Here is a 22,398-nt window from a genome sequence, read left to right as displayed (position 1 = left end):
TTGTTTCTGACATGTCTTCCAGGAATATTTCGGAGCAGCGGCGTCCAGTGGCGGATTTGTCGGAGGGGCCTTCGAGTGACTTACTCTTTAAGTTGTCTGATCCAAACATTCCAGTTGGCGTACAGAATTATACTACGATGCATCGTTCATCGGATCTGCCACAGCATAATTCAACGAGGCGTTCCGAAAATCAGCGTTGGTCTGCAGGGTGTCAGGAGAAGCGTGGGATTTCTGAAACCGGGTCATCATGGGAGTTACCAAATCATCAGTTGGAGCAACCTACGTTACAACCAAAGGGACATGAAGTCAAGGGTCAATCATGCTCTGATACCAACCAGCATGATTCGGAAAAAGGTAATACAATTATTTAACCTGAATTACATAAACAGTTTCCCAGTTTAAACGAATATGTTGTAAATTTTATGAATAATTATGCTGATGTAATAACTGATAGATTAGGAGAAGTGAAAAATTTTAGATATCAAATTCAGATAAGGGATAAATCACCTTGTGTCAAACAGCCGTATCAGTTGCCAAAGGATGAACTTCCCGAACTCGAAAAGTATGTTGATGAATTAATTGAAATGGGTGTGGTTGAAGAGTTTGATACTTCTCCTTTCCTATGCCTTGTTTCCTTGTAGTTAACAAGGATAAATCCAAACGGCTTGTTATTAATTACGGTGATATTAATTCTAGGGTTATTATAAATGCAAAAGGAAACATAAAATAATATTTAAGCTCGATGTAAAATCAGCTTTTAATCAATGTAGACTCACGGATGATAGTAAAGTCTATACCACTTTTGCGACTCCACGCAGATTACTTAGGCATAGATGTCTGCCAATGTGGTTTATAAAAGTGGATTTGTATTAAGCAGTTTGATGCAGAAAGTGTTTAAGGACATTGTAGGAGAATATTTTGATATATATTATGATCTCCTAACACATACTGATGACCTAGAGAAACATAAGCAAATCCTTGAGCAAGTGTTAGATAGGTTAAGACAATGTGGTATCACTGCATCTCCAAAGAAGACTAGCCTTTTCCAAACAAATATCAAGTATTTGGGTTTTGAATTTGGTGAGGGCAATATGTTTATCGATAAGGATCGATTGCAAGCTATTAATGACATCCCATGGCCTAAAAGTAGACGAGCTTTGTCACAAATATTAGGTCTTTGTAATTATTACAAAAGGTTTATACCCAATTATGGAGACTTAGTGGATCCGTTGAATAGATTAAGATCTGACAAAACACCCTTTAAGTGGGGGGAACATGACAGAATTTTGGAGAAAATCAAGGAAGCATTCGCTAATCATGACATATTAAAGGTGCCTGATTTTAATAGTAGCTGTCCTGCATATCGATTCTTCAATGAAATCATATAGCTATATACTCAGTCAATATACTTTGTGTGTAAGTACATATTTTGTGTGTAAGTACATATTTTGTGTGTAAGTACGTGTAGTATTACACATTTTTCCCACGTATAGTTTTGGTCAATTCATGACGTAATGACTGTTTATTTTCAGGAATGTTTGGACTAGTGAGTCAACTTCCTTGATCAGACCTTCGAAAAACTTGGATCAAAACCGTATAGTTTTCAACGCTTTATTAATAAGTTCTCTTGCAGATAATACCCGCATGTTCTGGTAACCCTACAATGTTTACGTTTGTGGAAGTGAACAACAACCATTATTCTAGGCCTAAGCTGCTAATAACTTTGTTTCAGAATGAAACCATTTGTTGTATTGAGCATTATCGAATTAGTCTGGATTTCACACGGCGAGCAGATGTCATTTTGATCTTATGGCGTACCGAATTTTCTTCATACATGTCAACAAAATCACAATCTTTTCTTTGATATGCAGAATCATGCTTATTTCTTGGAATCACTATGAACGTCATTTTTGACTATTTATTTATTTATTTATTTATTTATTTTTTGGGAAAAACGATTTTTCGTTGTTTTTCTTTAAACAACACAAGGCACTATTTAAAAAAGGGGACATACAGGTGAAAATCTTATTTTGTTTGCATATTGTCAGTTTGTAAAGTGTTTACATTTTTTTTCATTTTAACTTTTCAATGATTTTTAATATTTTAGTACGTTTAACATGTTTGCTATTTGCATATTCATTCATATTCTAATATTTTAAATACATATATCAGTATATTTAAAAGAAGACATTTACTAACTTTTATTGCAATGTTTGATATTTTTTTAAGCCGATATGTTCATGAATAGTTATTGAGTGTATATATTTACTTCATATAATATCAAATAAAGTGATCGAAACGGAACACTTAAAACATTTTACGAAAAGTATTTAAAAAAGTAAGAATTTGAATAGCCCTATAAACGCTTTCTGCGAACTTTGAAAAAAAAAGTTATCACACAGGTGTTTAAACCATATTTCGTTCCTCACACCAGTGTTAAAAAGAAACTCCCCTTCTCCCCTCATCAACTCATCGTTGGAGAACCATGGAGGAGACTCAACACAGGAAGACAGCATGGTTTCAACATGAGAAGAAACGGAAGATAAGAAAAACCGACTACAAACATTCAAGAGGATCTTATCACTTCATGAAACATTTGGATTGGATATTGTTCATGCAGGAACCTCATCGTGTTGTAGTGAGTGAACGACAAGTTATTTAATTATTTTAAATAGCCCTTTTTCAGGTGAAAAACCATTCATCGTTTATGCACGTAAGTCTCACACCATATCACAGTGTTGCCAACAAACGAATTTTAAATTTTTCGTGAAAAACCTAATTTTATTCATATTTCATTATACGGCCAGGAGATCTCAACCTGTCTATGTGTGCACTTAACAGGTAGTTCCGCTTTTGAGCACCAAATCTATAACCGCCACCAGGTTATAGAAGTATTTTTTGTGGACGCTCTGTATATTTCGTAAAGACAGTGACTATTTTTTCGATTTATACTTCATTCTGCGACGCATATAAGTTCTTTCTTCGATGGGAATTGCTTCTTTCCCACACAATTGGACAAAGAAGTATTTCATCGTTTTCTCATATATATATTTAAAACATTGCTTCTTGGTGAGAATATTTGTCAGCGACAAACCTTTTCAGTGTTTCTCCCTGACTTATTATTATGCACAGTATATATACTGCAGTTATATGGAACTAAATTAAGTGCTTTTTTTAATCACTTATGGAAATATTGCAGTAGTTTAGAAAAATACTGGCTGACCAGATGTTCAAGTGACCAAAGTGGCGCCAGTCACGTTGGTTTTGCAGCTCGTTATCTGTACTTTCTCACGTCCGAGTTATCGCAGTGTCTCGTGCATCGTAGCCAGTGGTCTAAAATTAACATAAATTATTTTCCGTATTCTGTTTGCATGTGCACACAGGTGCTTTAACTGAGTGTTTTTTGGAATGAACTGCCAACACTCTTCAGTCGACCATTGCAGCCCGTATCTTAAGCTTTGGTGCTCGGAGAGTTTGACTCCAGGTTTAGAAGCCGTAACCACGCACGTCGCGTTGGGAATCAAGTATGATTTTGTGTTAAGGGGCATAAGCTATTAGCCGGTGAAGGACGTTTTCTTACGGCTAGTCCCCAACTAGTGAAGTCCCAGGTCCGTAGACCTTGTGCGTACATGTCAGTTATATACGCGCCCTCCAACATCAGCATTCTACTTTCTTTTTTTTTAATTTGCTGAAGGCTCATCTTTACGCTTCAGGATTGTTTGGCGCAGCAACTGAATTTCTCGTGGGATTATCCCGGTAACTTTTCCCCCAGTGCTAATCGCCCCAAGTGCGTCATTGGTGTGAGAGAAGCATTTGCAGTGAAATCTGAATTATAATCTTATATATATAAGGAGCTACAGTGCATTAGAAAGGCAAAGTGTGATTTTAGTAATGAAAATTATTATACATATTCTGTGTTCAGTGTTGTGTTCATTTCTCTTCGTTATTTTTTTTATATCATAGTATTCTAATAAATAAGTATAGTGTTATTTAATCCAGTGTGTTTTCGTTGTCTGTGTGAGTGATGTTTGTGTGCGTTATGGTCTGGATGACCGTCTGATCGTCCGTGAGGTTTTCGAGACGAGACACCCGAACCTCTCGGCGCCTAATGCTCGTCTCATCATTGAGACCGACGAGCTATTTCGAAACAATTTGTAACCCTTCTTGGAGAGGTCCTTCATCGTCCTATCAAGGTAAGTTCAGGTATCAGGAAAATACTTATTGGTAGGACCACGAACAGCGACCAGACTACACGGAGTGGTTACAAATAAATGTCCGCCGAGAGACCTCGAATTGAAATGGTTACAAACAAATGTCCGCCCGAACAGAGACCTCGAATTGAAATGGTTACAAATAAATAGCAGCCCGAACAGCGACCCGACACCCAGTTGGTTACAAGGTTAGTTTCTACTCAACACAAGGAATCCAACCTACACAATATATAATTATGGCTCGTACTTATTGTACGAAACTTCAAAAAAAAAAATAAAATTGGAGATTTGATAGATATAAGGTTGATTAAGTTATTCAAAATGTTTCGCAGCATTAGAATTTCCCAATCGATTATATAAAAATCATTGGATTCCATCTCCATTAACATATCTGAAACGGATATAAAAACGAACTAGAAGGACACAAAGATAAAATTTATATGAAGTATTAAAATTCAACTATGGTTTTGATTTGCATTGTTTCTGAAGTAAAGAAATGATACGATTAATTCTGTGTTTCGACTTCATCCTATTTTCTTTCCTGAATAACGTCATAACCAGCAGTGTTTAGAATAGAAATGTAGAAGTACGATCGAGTGTGTGATTACAACACAAGTATGACCAGACAAATGAAAGGACACATGCCTGCCTATTACTTTAAATCTTGTGTTATAGGCGAACGTGAAAACGGAATAAGGCACAAAACATCGAACAGAGAAGACACATCAAGCATTGTAATTTCATGCTCTTGTCAACACTCTCATGAAAAGAACTATCAAAATTGTAGGATCCATTTGAAACAATAAAATTTAAGATATCAGGTCGATCTCTATTCGTATGAAAGAATGCACTTGTATAATAGTCTTAAAATTATATTTTTGTTTGTACGAGGGCTGCTGAAAAACTTTTTGCAAAGTATTACTAATAGTGGCACTAGTGATCTACTATAGACGTTCCTATGCTTAAACTATTTTTATTTGCTTGTTTAAGCCTATTCGTTTATTTTTCACAGCAGTTTGAGGTAGTTTTGTATGAGAAATGAACATTTTTCGAGCACACTTTCGGGTAATGACTTTTTATGATTTTAAATGTAGTTTAACACCGAAATAATGAATGAAGCGGCTTCGTTTGGCCTTTTTGGGATGAAACAAAATCCAATAGGACTATGTATAATTAGTTTCTAGAATTCCAGCGTGATTGCACGTTTCTCAGTGATGAACTCGTGAAAGTCGAGCATCCACGTCTGTTGTTGCCAGTGATGTTGATGATGTGCGTGAAATCATTGAGAGATCGGCATGTGGCATATCGTGCGAGTCATATACAGAGTCTTCCAAAAGTCCTGCAAAAAAGTAAAAAGCTGTAACTTTGAAAGTACTACTTACAATTTTGTATTTTGTTTGTAATATTTAGTGGAAATGTTAACATTTTTGTTCGCAACAATGAGAGGATGTAAACGTTGACGTCATGACCACAAATCACGTGACAAAGATGGAGTCTACTCAAGAGAAAGCGCAGTGTGTGGCGTGGTTTTGTGAGTTGAAATCTAGTGTTTTGGTGAGAAAAAAATTCCGACAAAAATATCAGAAACAACCACCTGCAGGTTTAAGTATCAAGAGATGGTACGATAAGTTCCTAGCTACCGGAAGTGTCTTGGACTTGCTTCGTAGCGGAAGGCCAAGTGAGTTTTGTGAAATGATGCTTGCTCGGTTGAACAGTGATCCAGGGCTTCTTTCAAAGTTACTGTTTTTAGATGAATCCACGTTTCATGCGTCTGGTAAGGTAAACAGACATAATTGTAGAATCTGGGAAATTGAGAATCCACACGAATTTGAGACACATGTTCGTGATTCTCCAAAGTTAAATGTGTGATGTGCCGTTTAATGAAACACTGCATTGGACCTTTCTTCTTTGATGAAGACAAGGTGAATGGCGTTAACTGCCTCGATATGCTAACAAACTTTCCTGTTCCGGAGCTTCGGAAGTTAAACATCATCAATGAGGTCCACCTACACCAGGATGGAGCCCCTCCGCATTTTTCCCGAGACGTACGAGAATTCCTTGATAAGCAATTTCCCAACAAATGGATCGGCCGAAGAAGACTAATCAATTGGACTGCGAGATCGCCAGATCTCACGCCTTATGACTACTGACTTTGGGGACATGTGAAGACAGAAGTTTACAAGCAAAAACCGAAAGATGTTCAGGACCTCCGGAAGAAGATACGTGATGTGATTGGGAGTATTACGGATGAAGCACGTCGAAATGCCATTCTTGGATTTCCGAAAAGACTTCAGCAATGTTTGGACGTAAATGGTGCTCAGCTGGAGGTAACAAAATATGCTTGGAAACAAAATTTCAGGCTTTCTTACAAGTCCACTAAAAGTTTTGTACAAATACAATAAATTGTTACAAAGTTACAGCTTTTTACTTTTTTGCAGGACTTTTGGAAGACCCTGTATTCTTGAACATTGACATGAAAGTAGTATTATATATATATAGTTTTGCATGGGCACCTGAACGCAAGGAAACTTTCAAGCCGTTGGATCCCACACAATTTGACCAAAGCTCAAAAACAGGCTCGTGTTAATTGGTGTAAAGAAATGATAAAAACATTCAACAGAGCTAATTGAAATTTGTTGCATTATATTGTTACAGGGGGCGAAACTATGATCTGTTCGTACGAATCCGAAACTAAACACCAATCCACTGGTTGAGTGTTTCAAAGTGAACAGAAACCAACAAAAGTTGTTCATTCGAGGAGTGCTGCCAAGCAAATGATTGCTTGTTTCTCCGGCTATTCCAGATACACGGTAGGATCGACAGACTAAATTTTGAGTGGTAGGCAACAATTTGTTTGCCAAAGGCCATCAATGAATTGCGTAGAACAAACTCAAATTGTCGCTTGATTCTTCACTATAATAATACCAGTTTTCACTCAGCACCAAACTGTTCAGATTTTGTCCTGTAGTCGAATTAGTGACTTATTGTCCGTATTCGCCTGATCTATCACCTAACGACTTCTCTTTTCTCCGCACACATGAGAAATAAGGTATGTGATGAGCGATTTGTGTAGCCTGACACAGATGTTGACGCATTCCAAATAGCGGCTTCTGACGCAGATGTTGACGCATTCCGAATAGCGGCTTCTAAGGTATTTTCTCAAACTGCTGTGAAAAATTAACAATAGGCTTACACAAACTAACCAAAGATAATGTACACATAGAAAGATCTGCTTCTTCGAATTGTAAAAAGTGGAACAACATCGCCACTACTGTGCGAAGTTTTCCAGAAGCTCTGTACTAGTAGTTAAGAAGCCTTGAAAAACTTTGGGATTACCCCATAGATCAAGCCTCCCAACAATACTATTTTTCTGTGACATAACCCAGTGTAATTTTAAAATATCATTACCCTGTCCAAAAAATTACTGACATTCAAATATGTTTAATCTAAGTATGTTATACTCACCATATTTGTTCGAGTAAGTGACGTTTCTGCAAGAGCTAGTTCCTTTAGATTTTTCAAGGTAACATAACATTTCTCACGGAAGGCATAAAAATTCTCTAATGAATTAAGGCAGTCTACACAAATAATATTAAGGAATGGACACTCTTTTGATACCTGTGAAGTATAAAACACGTTCAACAGATTACATTCTCCTCAGCGTACTGTCTCTCTACGTTCAAGCTCAAGTAGCTAATCTTCCGAAAGTAAATAAATAAATAAAATAAATAACGTAGTCATTATGGAATTCATGACTACTACTTTTATCTGCCAAGTATATATATAATTGCCTGACCATGCAACAAGTGCCGTAGGCCGGTTTAGAAACAAAATGTAAACAACAATGTTAGTAATCAGTTAAGCTGTAATAAATCTATAATAATTCTTATGCTGATTGTTATACACTACCTTATGCATATGTTCAAGTTAGAACAAGTAAAACTTCAAACGTTTAGAAAGTTACTCATAAAACATGCTACATAATTGTATCATCATTAGCAAAAATAGGTATTATACATCCTACGCCTACATGCTGTTTTTTGAGTAACTTCCAAAAGTTGACCTTAGCACTATTTCGTATCATTCTTACATTTCAGTTTACAACTCCAGTCTTTCTTTAATTCCAGTTACAGGAAATGGCAGTTGTACTTTTTCTATCTTCATCTTGAATTTAAACCTTACAAATTCTACTTCTGCCGTGAGACTACAAAATATTTCTCGATGAGTTCTGAGGCTTCGATGACATTTTATACCCTTTTCTAAATTATTTTAATGATTTATTAAACAGAAAACATAAACTATACACCAATCATCATTGTGTCTCCGTAGTTCATTTCTAATTCTATTACCTTCGTAACATTGAATTTCTGTTTTAAATACGAAATGGATGCTCCCCGTATTCTGCTGTTTTAAGACAAAGACCATAAAAATCGGTTTTGAGAAAATCAAGAAAATCACCATTCCAGAGATATGATAAACCTTGGTAAAATCTGAAACACTGCTCAAAGTTATGTAACTGCAAGAACATGTTTTAATTACTACTACCAACAACTATTGCCATAATCTTATAAGTGAAGTAATGCAACAATCATTGTACATATTTTCAATAAATACGTCATTTTAAACAGTACAGTTATGTTTACCTCTGTTTTTCATACAGGCAATTCAACCTGTAGAATTGGAACCAGAGTCCCACAGTGGGAATAGAAATGTTGTTTGTTTTCTTTTCATTTATCATTCCTTTCTTATTCTGCATACTTACCGACCACCCATCTGAATAGTTTACTACTGGAGTCACTTAACTCTGTCCCCCCTTAATATGACTACAATATCACGTAATACTTAATGTCAAGATGTCGCTACCCACCTAGATGATTCATAGCTACATTTCTCTTTGTCTTTCTTTTCTTCCTCATTCTTCCTCCCTTTCTTTCTTTCTTTCTTTCTTTTTCTCTCTCTCTCTCTGTATGCATATATAAATATACAGTATGTATCTTTTGAAGAAGTAGGTAACGAAAGCTCTTACAGTGTTACTTTTTTGTTAGACCTTTCAATGATTTGCATGTTTCCAAGTTTGAAGAATATCCATGGAGGATAATCCTCTCCTAGTCGCCCTATCACAGGTCGAAATGAGAAAATTTCTAGTTCAGTGCCCTTGAAAAATTCGATCGTCGATTGATTGTCCGTAAAATTGCGAGAAATTAAATATTTCCACCGGCTCATCTGATCAAATCTTACACAAAAACCTAAGGATTAGACGTGTGTCCGTGGAAGTCGTGTTGCAGATTCTCACACAGGACTAGAAGAACATTGATGTTTCCACCAGGAGGGACTGAAGGAAAAGCACCACCGACCCGACGTTAGTGGCCAGCACAGTCAGAGAGGATGAATCAAGGGTTAACTACGGAACCATGGATGGGAATCATGGTACGATCTCGAAACTAAGGTAATATCGTGCCAATAGGAGTCACCAGGATTCCTAATACATAAAAAGGACAGACAAGTCCGATCCCAAGTGTAAGTTCAACTTTGAAAAAGACATGCATGAATAAGTGGTAAGTCGCACTTACGATTATTTTACAGTGTCCGTCCGGGAATTAAATAAACAGGGCTTGTAAAATGGCAAAAGATAACAAAAACAAGATCTCTGTTATTTTTGTTTGAATCCATACGACTACAAGCGAGTACATCGATACCTTCTGATAAGAAGAATATTTATCACATTAAATACTGACTTCAATGTAATGAACACTTAGCATACTTGAAGGATGATATCTTTGCAACAGCGGAAAAGCATATGAAATATAATTTACTATGGTATGCCCATATGTATCATGTTGCCTCAAATTAATACAATTTCGCATAAAATTGTGACCATACAGAGCTAAAAGACTCAGCAAGAGTACTTTTCAAATGAACTGGAAATCTTGGCTTTGACCACATTGGGAACAATTCAAAGCTTTATTATACAAATCGCTGTAATCCTGATGCTGTGTTGACGAAACTTTTAGCAAAACAACATCGACAACCTAACAAATAAGATTTTCTCTGTTTGTTTGGAGATTAGTGTTTCTTTCGAGTGTCAACGGTATATAAGACGTGGACTACAGCTCAGCGAAAGATCCCACATAAACTGTACCACGAATCAAATCTGTCTTTCGCATGCTTACCGCTGCGCTATCCGCCTAGGTATAAGAAAACTTTTTTTTTTTGCTAGACAGTATGCTGACGGAAATGACATACTTACAAATTTTAACAACGAGATTAAAATTTCCGTTCAGCACTGTGTTACTCATTGATCACTTTCGTTCATTTTATGTAAGTGCAATAGAAGGCCTTCTAGATTTCTTCCCTCATAAATGGCGTTATTAAAATATAAGCATTTTAGTATTAACATGCGTTAAATATATTAAAAGTTTCTCTATCTACGAAAGAATACTTCTAATATTAATTCTGAATACTTACGAAAATATTTAAACATTTCTGCAGCCACAATATTATTTTCTTGCTGTCTTCGGAATCAGTGAATATATTGATTTTGTTTTCTTTATCTTCCATACACATCTGACATAAATCAGGCGATGTTATACTCTTCTGTAAAGTACAAGGAAAAGGACATACGTGTTGGATATTCAGTAATTCACAATTCGTATTACAATATGAAGAGTGCAGCTTACGAGAGTAATATTAGCTAGCATGTGCACATTGCAGTGTCCACATGTTTGGTTGTCCTTTACAGCTGCGTTCAAAATTCATCTATTTAATTATCTAAGAAATTAATACATATTTTAAGTTTACGAATCAAATAAAGGTTACGTAAAAGTCACTGGCAAATAATCTCAAAGTTACTCAATGGTATGACTAACCTGATTGTGTTAATGTTCATACTAGCGAAATCATTTCGAAACCCTTTCCTGCTCTCATCCTCGGTCGCTCTAAATGCGAAAATAAATTGATACACTAAACTCTCACATATTTATACACCCATATTTATACATTAACACTCAAGCACACGCACTGACGGAGATTCCCCGCTTTTGAAGAAATATTACTGCTTGAGAATACCTTTACGCTAGGACTGGGGCTCCTTCTAGCTTCCTCTTTTGATTCTTTCTACACGTACATCACGCTGTTAGTTTTCTATGAGCTGTCGTTGTGAAAATAATACTCTTGCAGGAAAAAGTCACCGCGTGTGGATTTATTTGGATTTTTTACAATCATATAATTATAATCAAAGTAGAGTATGAGGAAGAGCAAAGACATGTTTTAGAATTGTTTTAAAAAAGGTTGGAAAATGGTACTCGAGGTTATGAGCATAGGAAGCTTTTAAAGCAGTGTTTCTTTCAGAAAAATATGTTCCAGCGGGCACACTTAGTATTCGGAGGAGCACATATTACTTTCACATGGTACTATTCTATTTATTCTTATATTATAAACATATTCTTTTGATTTCCTCCGGGGGAACTCGCAGAGCCCCGCGGAGGCAGTGCTCTCCAATAACATGTCCGGAAGAAACACTGTTCTAAAGTACGGGCAATCCCCGTCACCGCGGTTTCGTTCAAAATTTTCCATACAATAGTTATAATTTCAACAACTTGAGGTAAGAAGGTTTCGACGCACCTGCAATAGAAATTAAGCATCTTCTTTATGTTCTTAAGAAATAAATACATCAATATATTTGCAGCAAAAATAATTAAATACAATACGTTTAAGTAAAAAGTTATGGTCAGTTATTCTCAGGTTGAGGGAATTCCCGTAGTGCGTGTGAATTTGATGCAAACAGGACGCGTGTGTCTGAGTGTTAAATAAATCGTAAATTATGATATATTAAACAATTAACTATCCCCGACTCACATATACCGAAAATATATCACAAAAATTAAGCAAATCACAAAACTTGAAGTTTATCAACTGTCAAAACGTTCGTACATAGGACTGTTAGCTGGACAACGTGTTTTGGTTTTCAGTGTATATTTAATTTTCCTTGTGAGCCTATAATGTTTGAATTCATCGGTTTTCGTACTTGGAATGACAGAGGATAAGAGGACGAGCTGCTCTCAAAATGATTTCGCTGAGACAAAAAGTTACTGTCTTCCTCGACACATTTTTTTTTTTTTTGCCGAAACGTTTACAATGAGAGAATTATTTTTTTAAAGGGGTAAGCACTTTTTTTTACGAATATTGAATATGCATCCTATTAAATTAAGTAGTTTGTTCCGGATTTATTAAACGATCATCAAACGTCAAATTTTCACCGTCTAAACTGGAAGAATTATCAAGACAGATAAGAGAGAGGACGTATAATTTGTATGGATGGTAGAATATACATCAATACAATGGCCAAAACTAAGGAACACTGGCAATAGAAGGTATGGTATTATTATTATTAAAAAAAAAAAAAACAGTAGGAAAAAAAACAGGCGTAGTAGGCGGACGTAGTCGCCACCAGGCTAATTAGTGGTGATATTTGGTAACGCTTCACTGGTAAATCATTTCTCAGCAATTAGAAAAAAAGGAAAGAATATTACCTTTGTTCCGGAAGAACAACATTGACCTTTGTCGGCACTGAAGAACCTTTTGATTTAATTATTATAATGCTTGTCTTATGTAGTGTCACTTTTCATCAGTGATAATGTACTTCAGGTAATCAACCACACGCTGCAGTTCTTTAGATACTTCACTGCTTCTGCTCATAGTCAGGTACTTTGGAACTCTGCACAGACATGTGTCATGATGAAAAATCATTACGACAGTACCATGGGACATGTCTTATGTTGGTCAGGTAATCAAGAATTAATGCCGGCTTTCATAGAATACGTTATCGAAATGTGGATCATTACCGTGTTTATGACCACTTCCGAACCATCTATCTTTATCTCCCACAATCCTTTCCTTCCTTCTGGAAAAGATATTTTTGATTTGGATAATTTATAGATAATTTTATGTTAACTAAGTTATTGTTCTTTTTTATAACAGAGACTTGTTTCCTCTTGGTTGGTTTTGGACTTGCAATTTTATTATTATTCTAGCTGAAAAATAAAATTCCAGTTTCTTAATGCTCCAACAATAACAGGATGACAGATATTACCCTGGAAATGCATAAACCATTAAGTTAAATTTTAAAATTTGTGGTTTCCTACGGAAAGCGTATTGTACGGAAAATGTGGTTGTACCAAACACAGGGATTTTGTCATCACCGATAGTGAATGATCAAATTAAGAAAAATAGGAAAAATAATAAAATCCGGAAAACGGATATTCTTCCTATCTCTACGTCGCTACGCCATTTTACCTATGTTCTGATACTCAAGTTCATAACCAATCACGAATAAACATGTTAAAGAAATTACAATAAACTCCGCGTAATCGTATTATTCACCCACCCCCCTCTTTGTTATTATTTACGTTAATTAACATTGTGTGACTGTATGTTTCGGTTAACACCCTATCCGAAAAATATATTTTAAAAAATTACAAAATTCGAGGAACACACTCCAACTACCAGCAGCCGAGGCTGATCCTCGTGGGACGTTACCTTATAGGAGGTAAATATGTCTTTGACTTTGTTATTAATTAAGTTGCTATAAACGTAACTTCTTTTCCCCTAGACAACATTAATCCTGTCATGGCTCAAGTAACGCCTTAAAATTTTCTCGGAGCCTGACTTACAAAATTTCAAGATACAAATACTAGAACAGGTGCCACTTGGCATACAAATATTGCTAATGGTATTGCTTTAGAGGATCTTTTAAAATTACAAAGAATGCGCTACATCCTTTTTAAAATGTTGTTTCATTTTATTTAAGTCATCTTGTTTATTGTCTGTGATTGCTTTTCGTTTTCTTCTAATATTTTGCTTATTTGTATTTTGTTTTAACAAATAACCATTAATAGTAATTTGTATTTGTTCTGTTATGCTCTGTTCTCCCTAAGCCTTAAAGACCTGAGGTAAATAAATTTTCTTTGAAACATCTCCGATCTGAGATTTCTCAGGATCATGACTCTTGAAATTGTTCGGAGTACTGATGGCGGTCACCTATTTTACCCCAGACAACCTAAAAAATCGTTTCACTTCCTATGAATCAGAGAGATGAGGTTGATTATGATAGCATATTTTGTATCAACAGTCTGCGAAAATTCCTATGCTTCTGTGGCGGGCTTCAGATGGGTGCAAATTTCTAGGTGGCGGGCGATTATGTTCTCTTTTAGGTAGCTGAACATATGGGAATAAATATATTGGTGTACATGTTCTAATCAGTTTTGTAATTAAAGGGTTTTGTGTGTCTTATAGTCTGACTGCTAATATTGGTGATTATTAATGACATATGGAGGCGGTTATAATCTGATTTATTTGGGCTTTAGGATTTAGGTTTAGCTTGTTAAACTGGCTTGTAAGTTACAGTTGACTGGATTCTATATTCTCCACGGAAATAACAATGGTGCAGAAGAACGGTGACATACCAATGAAATAAATTTTGAACCATCTGAAAAGAAAATCACATGGAACAAGCTGGCGTTTTGAATCATAAGTCAGTTCAAGTAAAAAGATGCGCAGATTTGAGAGTTGCAATCGAAGCTGGAGTGCTTAAAGAGGAGCAGGAATCAGAAATCGTTTCACACATTATACGAACCGGTAACGAAACGACGTTGTACTTGGCATCGTCGTTCCTGAAGTGGATATTACACTTTGATTTTCAAACAGAGAATAGTCAGAACATTAAAAGAGAGATATAGCTTCAAGAAAGCAACAGTCACATGTTACCAGACACGACAGGGAAATAATTTGTACATTGTTTACCACAAAAAGAGGAAAAGCTAGGAAACAAATATGTAGGTTTAATCAAATACGGTCGTAAGATGGGGATTCAAACATCCGGTCAGGAATTACTAGAATCTATGGTGAAATCGAAGCTTAATACATGTAGGAAGCGTAGGGAAGTAGGATACAAGGGGAAAGCCTAGTCCACATTTTATGAAGCAGAGAAGGAGTGTAGTAATATTTTGTATAAAAGCTTATTAGGCAGAGGTAAAAGTTCAAAAAATAAAAAGCGATGATATTAATTGTAAAATTTCAAAGGCGAGTTATATGTTGGAAAATAATAAAAAGGGTTCAAAGTCTTTCAAAGAGTCAATATATAAATTCTTGGATGGATCAATCAGAAACTTTTTTTCTTTTTTTTTTTTTTTAGTTGGGTGAATATAAGTATGTCGTATATACGCAAATATACATATATCGATATATATGTATTGCAAGTGGTTTTGTAATTAAGGAGTTCTCTATGTCTTACAACCTAACTGTTCAGCTTAATAATGGTATCTACGATATGCTGGTTACTAGTACTATTATGTAGTGGCAGACAAAATCTTATTTATTTGGGCAATAGCATTTAGACTTAATCTCCTAAACACGTTTGCAGGTTACATATCAGTTCGATTCTAGATTCTCTACAAAAGTAAAAGGAATCGGAACGTTGTCACACCATACTGGATTGATTTATTGCGCATATGTAGAGGAACACTTAAGATTCATCGCCAGTGACTATGTCTTCTAGAAAGTCATGTCTGACATGTATGTAACGCACCAAGTGATCCATGGATGATATCTCTCTCGCCGTTCTTATGTCTCAAATTCTTTAGCACCCATCTCCACTGACTGCGAAAGTCCTATCTGTCATGCACTATATCATACAAAGGGGACTAGAACTATGGCTACTTTTTCAAAATATTTTCAAAATAATTTACAGCAAACATACACTCCTCCATTCTTCAAAAACAGTCCTCAAATAAAACTTGCTATGTTTCGTCGGAGGTCTGGGCACACGCATTGTCCCTGCCATTTAGGAGGTCATCATCGCTCGTAAAATCTCCCTTTTCAGTTTCTTTACTTGAGAGAATAGCACAAAGTCGCATGAAGCGAGATCAGGACTTACAATGGATGCTCTAACAGTTTTATTCCAATGTTGGCCAAATACTCATAGAGGTGCGCTGGAGTATCATGATAAAGAAATCATGTACCTATCCATGAGCTTGGGTACCGCGGAAGGTATTCCGCGGTATACACTTCCGTATGACTGTCTGTTGAGTTTCCAACACAACTTGTTCTAAACTCCTTTCACACTAAACAAACACGCATCTTTTTCTATATATATATAAAAGGATTTTCGAACAGTTTCGGGAATCACATCTTCAAACACTCACACTTTGCTCTGAGCATTGGGTGGGCGTCGTAATAGTACAGGCAGGTTTGTCGCCCATCAAAATATTTGTACCAGAAACATTTTCCATTTTCAAACTTTTTCAGCATTTCAAGGCACCATGAAACATCATGCGCTATCTGCTCGCCAGTAAAATTATGCGACACCTAAAGGTTATAACTTTCTAAACCTTCTAAGCAGAATGGCACGAACTGCTGAAGCATTAAAGGTCAAGGATACTTCTATTTGGCAATAGGTCACACGCCTGTCTAGCTCAAGGATTTATCGCGTTGCACATATGTTACCCTCATACCTCGCCAGTCAACCCACGGTTGACCTGGCCTTTGAGCGTATTCTAGGCCACAATTTCCTCTTTGAAACTCTCGGTACAACAAATCTGTCTTTCTCTCCAAGCGCAGGAATCACTTCATCTACACAATGACCAACATTAACCCACACGCAAAATTGTTCGGTATTAGTTTACGACCACGATGACGTCTCTACATTTTTTCACTAACACATCTAAACAACAATTAGAACGGCTACTGTGCAGGTTAGGATCTGACCAAATACACGCCAATTTGTATGTATGTAACTGTGATAATCTGTTACGTCGTACTGCAAAACTTTCGTCTTCTTTGTATATTAGATAATACTAAAATGTTAAACTTCTCTACTAATATTCGCAGAAGGCTCTATTATTCATTCTCAGTCTCATATACCATTACCCTGCACCTCTATCATTCATTTGAGAAGTTCAGTCGGCGTTTTAGCTTAGCCAACAGAAATCCGATAGCTGTTGCTCCTCCTAGATGGAGCTAGAAACCACCAAATTTTATATAACGCTGACCACTCTTATTCCATCAACACAACAAATGATCCGATTACACCGATTTCTAGAATGAATTTTAAACTTGCTGCTAGCTTGCAACATACAAACTGATATTCCGTAGCGAGCGAGAGCGAGAGCGAGCGAGAGAGAGAGAGAGAGAGAAACGTTTCTCTTTTCTTCTTAATCTCTCCTCGTATACGCACATGGAGTAAGTTGTAGCCATGGGTCATAAAAAACGCGTTATGTAATAAAAGGACTGGAGTCAAGAACATCTACCGTTTTAACTGACAATATTGTGTGCTTACAAACTACACTTTTTACGATGTTAAAAGAACTGACATTATTAATATGACTCTTGTTACAATCAAGTTGGAAGCAATATTCTGAGTATTTCTGCTGTCACTTCTGATTGATTGTACTTGTATATTTAACAGGAACTTAAACGTTGAGGCTATTTGTTCCCGTCATCATACAACTAACGACCGATACATGCATCTCATAAAAGAACTTTCAAAATTAAAACAATAAACAAAAGCAGGATTTCTTAAATAATAATAATAATAATAATAATAATAATAATAATAATAATAATAATAATAATAATGATGATGATGATGATGATGATGATGATGATGATGATGATGATGATGATGATGATGATGATGATGATGATGATGATGATGATGATGATGATGATGATGATGATGATGATGATGATGATGATGATGATGATGATGATGATGATGATGATGATGATGATGATGATGATGATGATGATGATGATGATGATGATGATGATGATGATGATGATGATGATGATGATGATGATGATGATGATGATGATGATGATGATGATGATGATGATGATGATGATGATGATGATGATGATGATGATGATGATGATGATGATGATGATGATGATGATGATGATGATGATGATGATGATGATGATGATGATGATGATGATGATGATGATGATGATGATGATGATGATGATGATGATGATGATGATGATGATGATGATGATGATGATGATGATATAATCTAACATGAGATCGATAAAATAATAGAACACAAATTGAAACAGAGATTGTGACAAAATTAAAATAATAAGAAAACAGTATTCCGTTGGAAATTCCCCACGTTTTCAAATACACGATGAATTCAGTACGCAGAAAATGGGTGGGAGGTTTCTTTCTTTAAGTTACGCAAAAAGTCAGGAAATTTTGCATGTGAGGAATGCAGGAAAAACAGAATAAATAACAAGTTCACTTCCATGAATTCAGGAAATCTCTCTTCGACATGGCGGGCAAGAAACATTGCTAATAAAAACATGCAATTCGGTAAGAGTACGATATATATGTAGTACATAATACCTCACTCGTTTTTCGAATTTTGTAAAATCCATTCAGAAGGAGGGAGGAAGGCGGGTTCAACATAGCGAACGGAGGCGAAAAAGTTAAACCCTTCCTAAAAGGCACTAAATCTTTGTATATGTCTTCTAGATACACTGAATACGAGTGTCCACGAAAAATAAATAACTAACTAAATAAAGTGACGAGCCTGGAAAGTGTGCAGCAGAATTCTCTGCTGCATACCCGCACGGGCCAGAAATAGATTGGTTCTTATCATTCAGGCCACATGTAGCTGCAGACACGAATGACTCTGCTTCGAGTTTGCACAGCTTCTGCATGTTGCCAAACCCTGAAACACATTTGAATTAATGTACAAATACTGCTTTATTTTGAAATGTTCATTATTTCAACGGAAGAATACATTTGCTAATTTTCATAGAAAACTTGCAAACTCTGTATCCTAGTAGCGAAATATGCTAAATATGCGTTCTGACATGTTCTAAAATAAACCAATAATGATTATCGCCACTAGTAATGGAATGCTAATAATGTAATACTAATAACAATTTATAAGTGGCGTAGTTAAGATTTCTTTTCGGTTGAAAAGGGTGACTTACGATAAATTAAGAGCAGACTATCTATGCCTCAATGAGACACGTACGCAGGAATTTATTATGGGAGGGTTTCAAAGCTTCTGGGGACGTCCAAATTCAACATGACAGTTCTATTACAATTTGTAAAATCACTCTTAAAATTAGACTAGCTTTACCAAAAAGTCGGGGGGGGGGGGGGGAGAGGAAGAGGTTCGGACCCCCAAGACTAACTCTCTGCGTACATACCTGGCCTCAACATTACGTTACCGAGAAATGAGAGACACAAAATAACAACGACCTATGTGCCACGTTCATTTTAAGCTATATCCGATATAAAGATGTATGAATTTCTTCTAACTTTAGCAATGTAACGCAGGTGTTTAGCGTTCTTTTTCAGTATGGCTGCTATGTAAGACGTGGACCAGCAGTTTCAATATCTATATCGGAATTATCATGAGTGTCTTCAACTTTAACTCTATTACTTACTTTCGTTAAGAGTTCATAATGTGAAGAGTTCCTCATATGAAAATAATAATTAAAAATGTTTTCTTCATCACTGCGTAAATCAACAAACACGGAAGAAAAAGCGACTCTGCTGCAGACTTTTCAGCTTGTCTGAATCGGCTATAACTATTGCATGTAAGGGTCATTCTATTTGAAATGGGACTTTTGATGTAACTGATATGCTGATAGGCAGGTAGAAATCAAAACACGTTGCAATTGTGTAAGTACATACATTGCAAAGGTAACTTAAAATTAATAATGAACTCAGTAATATTTTTATAATTTTACTTAAAAATATTGATGTCAAAATAGGTGATATATCACCACCGTGCGTTGTAACCACTTACAGTTTTACTTGAATGATTCGAAATTATTAAAGTACTATCTTTTATTCGCCAAGTATTAGACGACTTTTAAACGTATGAATATCAATGAATAGATGGAAATAAATTTGTAAGCTAAAGCTTTTTTTATGCTATTAAAAGTAGCATTCTTTTCTGTATCCAGTTTTTTGTCACCTCCGTGCTAATGCATTTAAAAAATATATATATATATATATATGTCCGCCATATTTATCAACTTCATTTTTGTCGTAGTCACAGTACTTGTTAGTTTATGGAACTTTCCAAGGAAGGCGCCAGTTAAGCGAGGTAAGTTTGTTGGTGGTGATTGTTCCTTTTTATTAGTCTGAAATCGCAATTGTTATAATTTGGTTCAACACAAGCCGTCAACTCCGTTCGATATTATAAGAAGGTATTTATAGATGATAATTTAATTTAGTTGAATCATAATATTACTTTTCAAGAATTAATGCTGAAAATAAGGGTAAACAGAATCTAACCTTAGGGGTATATCTTAATCGCGCCATAATGGCGGAATTTGTCACCTCCGTGCGTATAAAGTAATGTCACCTCCGTTCATTACTGCGTGCACAGAGGGGATGTGATCAGTAATATCTTCAAAATAGATCAAATTAAACGAAAAGTGGAAAAGCAGTATATTAGACAAGAGTATTTTGCATGAGATGCCGTTATCACGACTCACCTATCTGCTTTCGCTTTGCGAACATTTTATAGATACGAAATTTATTTTCACGTTAAATAATGGCTGCAAAACGAAAGTACATAGGTGAGTTGTGATAACGGTATTTCATGGAAAAATAATATTGTCTAGTACAATGAGTTTCCACTTTTTGATTAATTTTATCCATTTTGGATATATTACACAAAATCTGTAAAATCAGTGGAAGTTATTTCGTCACAATGAGGCCTTATTTCTTCTTCTTATAATAAACAATTACAAAGGAGGATGAAATATAAACGGGATTTCTGTTCCTGAACATCAACAGTTGGTAGGACTGGCCGCTCGCTTCTGCTATGTTTAGGCGCGACCGCTGGGAGTGGAGAGAGCGTGGTTAGATATTTCTCGCCATTTCGAAAGTACCGCTTATGATGTCGGAGCAACAAGTGCACCCCTCCACTGCGCAACGCATAATTATAAAATTTCTTGCTCGTGAAGGAGTTACAGTGGCAGAAATTTGCCAGAGATTGACTGCATAATTCGAGGATCAAACATTGTCAACGCGTGTGTATGCCTGGCATAAAACGTTCAAGGAAGGACGAGAACGTGTGGAAAATCAGCAACACGATCGCCGTTCTCGGACCAGCATTACGGACGAAAACATTCGTGCAGTTAAAGGCGTTATTGACGACGATCGACAAGTAACAGTATCAGAAATTGCAGAACAAATCGGAATCAGCTACGGGAGTTATCAAACAATCATCAAAAACGACCTACAGTTCCGTAAAGTGTGTTACAGATGGGTCCCTCACCTTTTGGCCGAAAATCTGAAGCTGAGACGTTTGGAGGTCTGTCAGAGGCTTAAAGCAAGGGTTGCGGAAGAAGGTGATACATTTTTGAGTCGGATCGTCACCTGCGACGAAACATGGGTTCACAACTACACTCCTGAAACCAAATAAGCCAGTAAGGAGTGGCGGAGGAAAGGGGAAACAGTGAAAGCCAAGACTCGACTGTCAGCTGGCAAGGTTCTTTCAACTATTTTTTTTTTTTTTTTCGATCGGCGAGGCCTGTTGCTGACTGACTTTTTAAATGAGCGACGCACAATAAATGCTGCTGTTGAACAAGGCGAGAGTTACATATCGTCGCAAAAGACGAGACCAATCGCTCCGACAGATCCTCCTCCTGCACGACAATGTGCGACCCATACTGCAGGTGGAACTGTCTCGAAGCTACAGGAAATGCACTGGACTACACTTGAACATCCTCCTTACAGCCCGGACTTATCGGCCTGCGATTTCCATTTGTTCGGACCGCTTAAAGAAGCTCTAGGAGGGCAACGATTTGAAGATGACGAGAGTGTGGAAGAGTTCGTGCGCAACTGGCTGGCTGTTCTTTATACAATGAAGGCATCAAAAGGCTGCTCATACGCTGGAACAAATGTATTTCCAAAAGAAGAAACTATGTGGAAAAATAAATTGTAAGTGCCTTGTGGTATTCAAAAAATGAATTTAAATAAGAAATAAAATCCCGTTTATATTTGATCCACCCTCGTATTAAGGATAGCATATGTTAAACAAAATACTGTACTTCATTTGAATGCTAATGTCAACAATTGAGTTCTGGACATTGGCGATCATTTAAGCACATGTGTAATACTAATGTTATATTATGTAATACTACTTTTGTTCGA

The 22,398-nt window shown here is 36.3% G+C and overlaps 1 protein-coding gene across 4 annotated transcripts in view; it reads right to left on the bottom strand.

The window, feature by feature from the left end:
* LOC145664756 (uncharacterized) overlaps positions 1-22,398 on the bottom strand; it is a 99,678-nt gene that overhangs the window by 44,583 nt on the left and 32,697 nt on the right. For all 4 annotated transcript variants that reach the window (XM_081731685.1, XM_081731686.1, XM_081731684.1 and 1 more), the window contains exons 4-5: positions 10,677-10,805; positions 7,677-7,829 (exon numbers count right to left, since the gene is read on the bottom strand). In XM_081731685.1, the coding sequence (XP_081587811.1) occupies positions 7,677-7,829; positions 10,677-10,805 (282 nt within the window). The remainder of the gene's footprint in view (positions 1-7,676; positions 7,830-10,676; positions 10,806-22,398) is intronic.

The sequence above is a fragment of the Thermobia domestica genome, chromosome 11 (genome assembly GCF_964235325.1).
Source record: "Thermobia domestica chromosome 11, izTheDome1.hap1.1, whole genome shotgun sequence".
In the NCBI taxonomy this organism is placed as follows: domain Eukaryota; kingdom Metazoa; phylum Arthropoda; class Insecta; order Zygentoma; family Lepismatidae; genus Thermobia; species Thermobia domestica.
The sequence above is the reverse complement of the archived record's forward strand: the minus strand, read 5'-3'. Positions and strand labels throughout refer to the sequence as shown.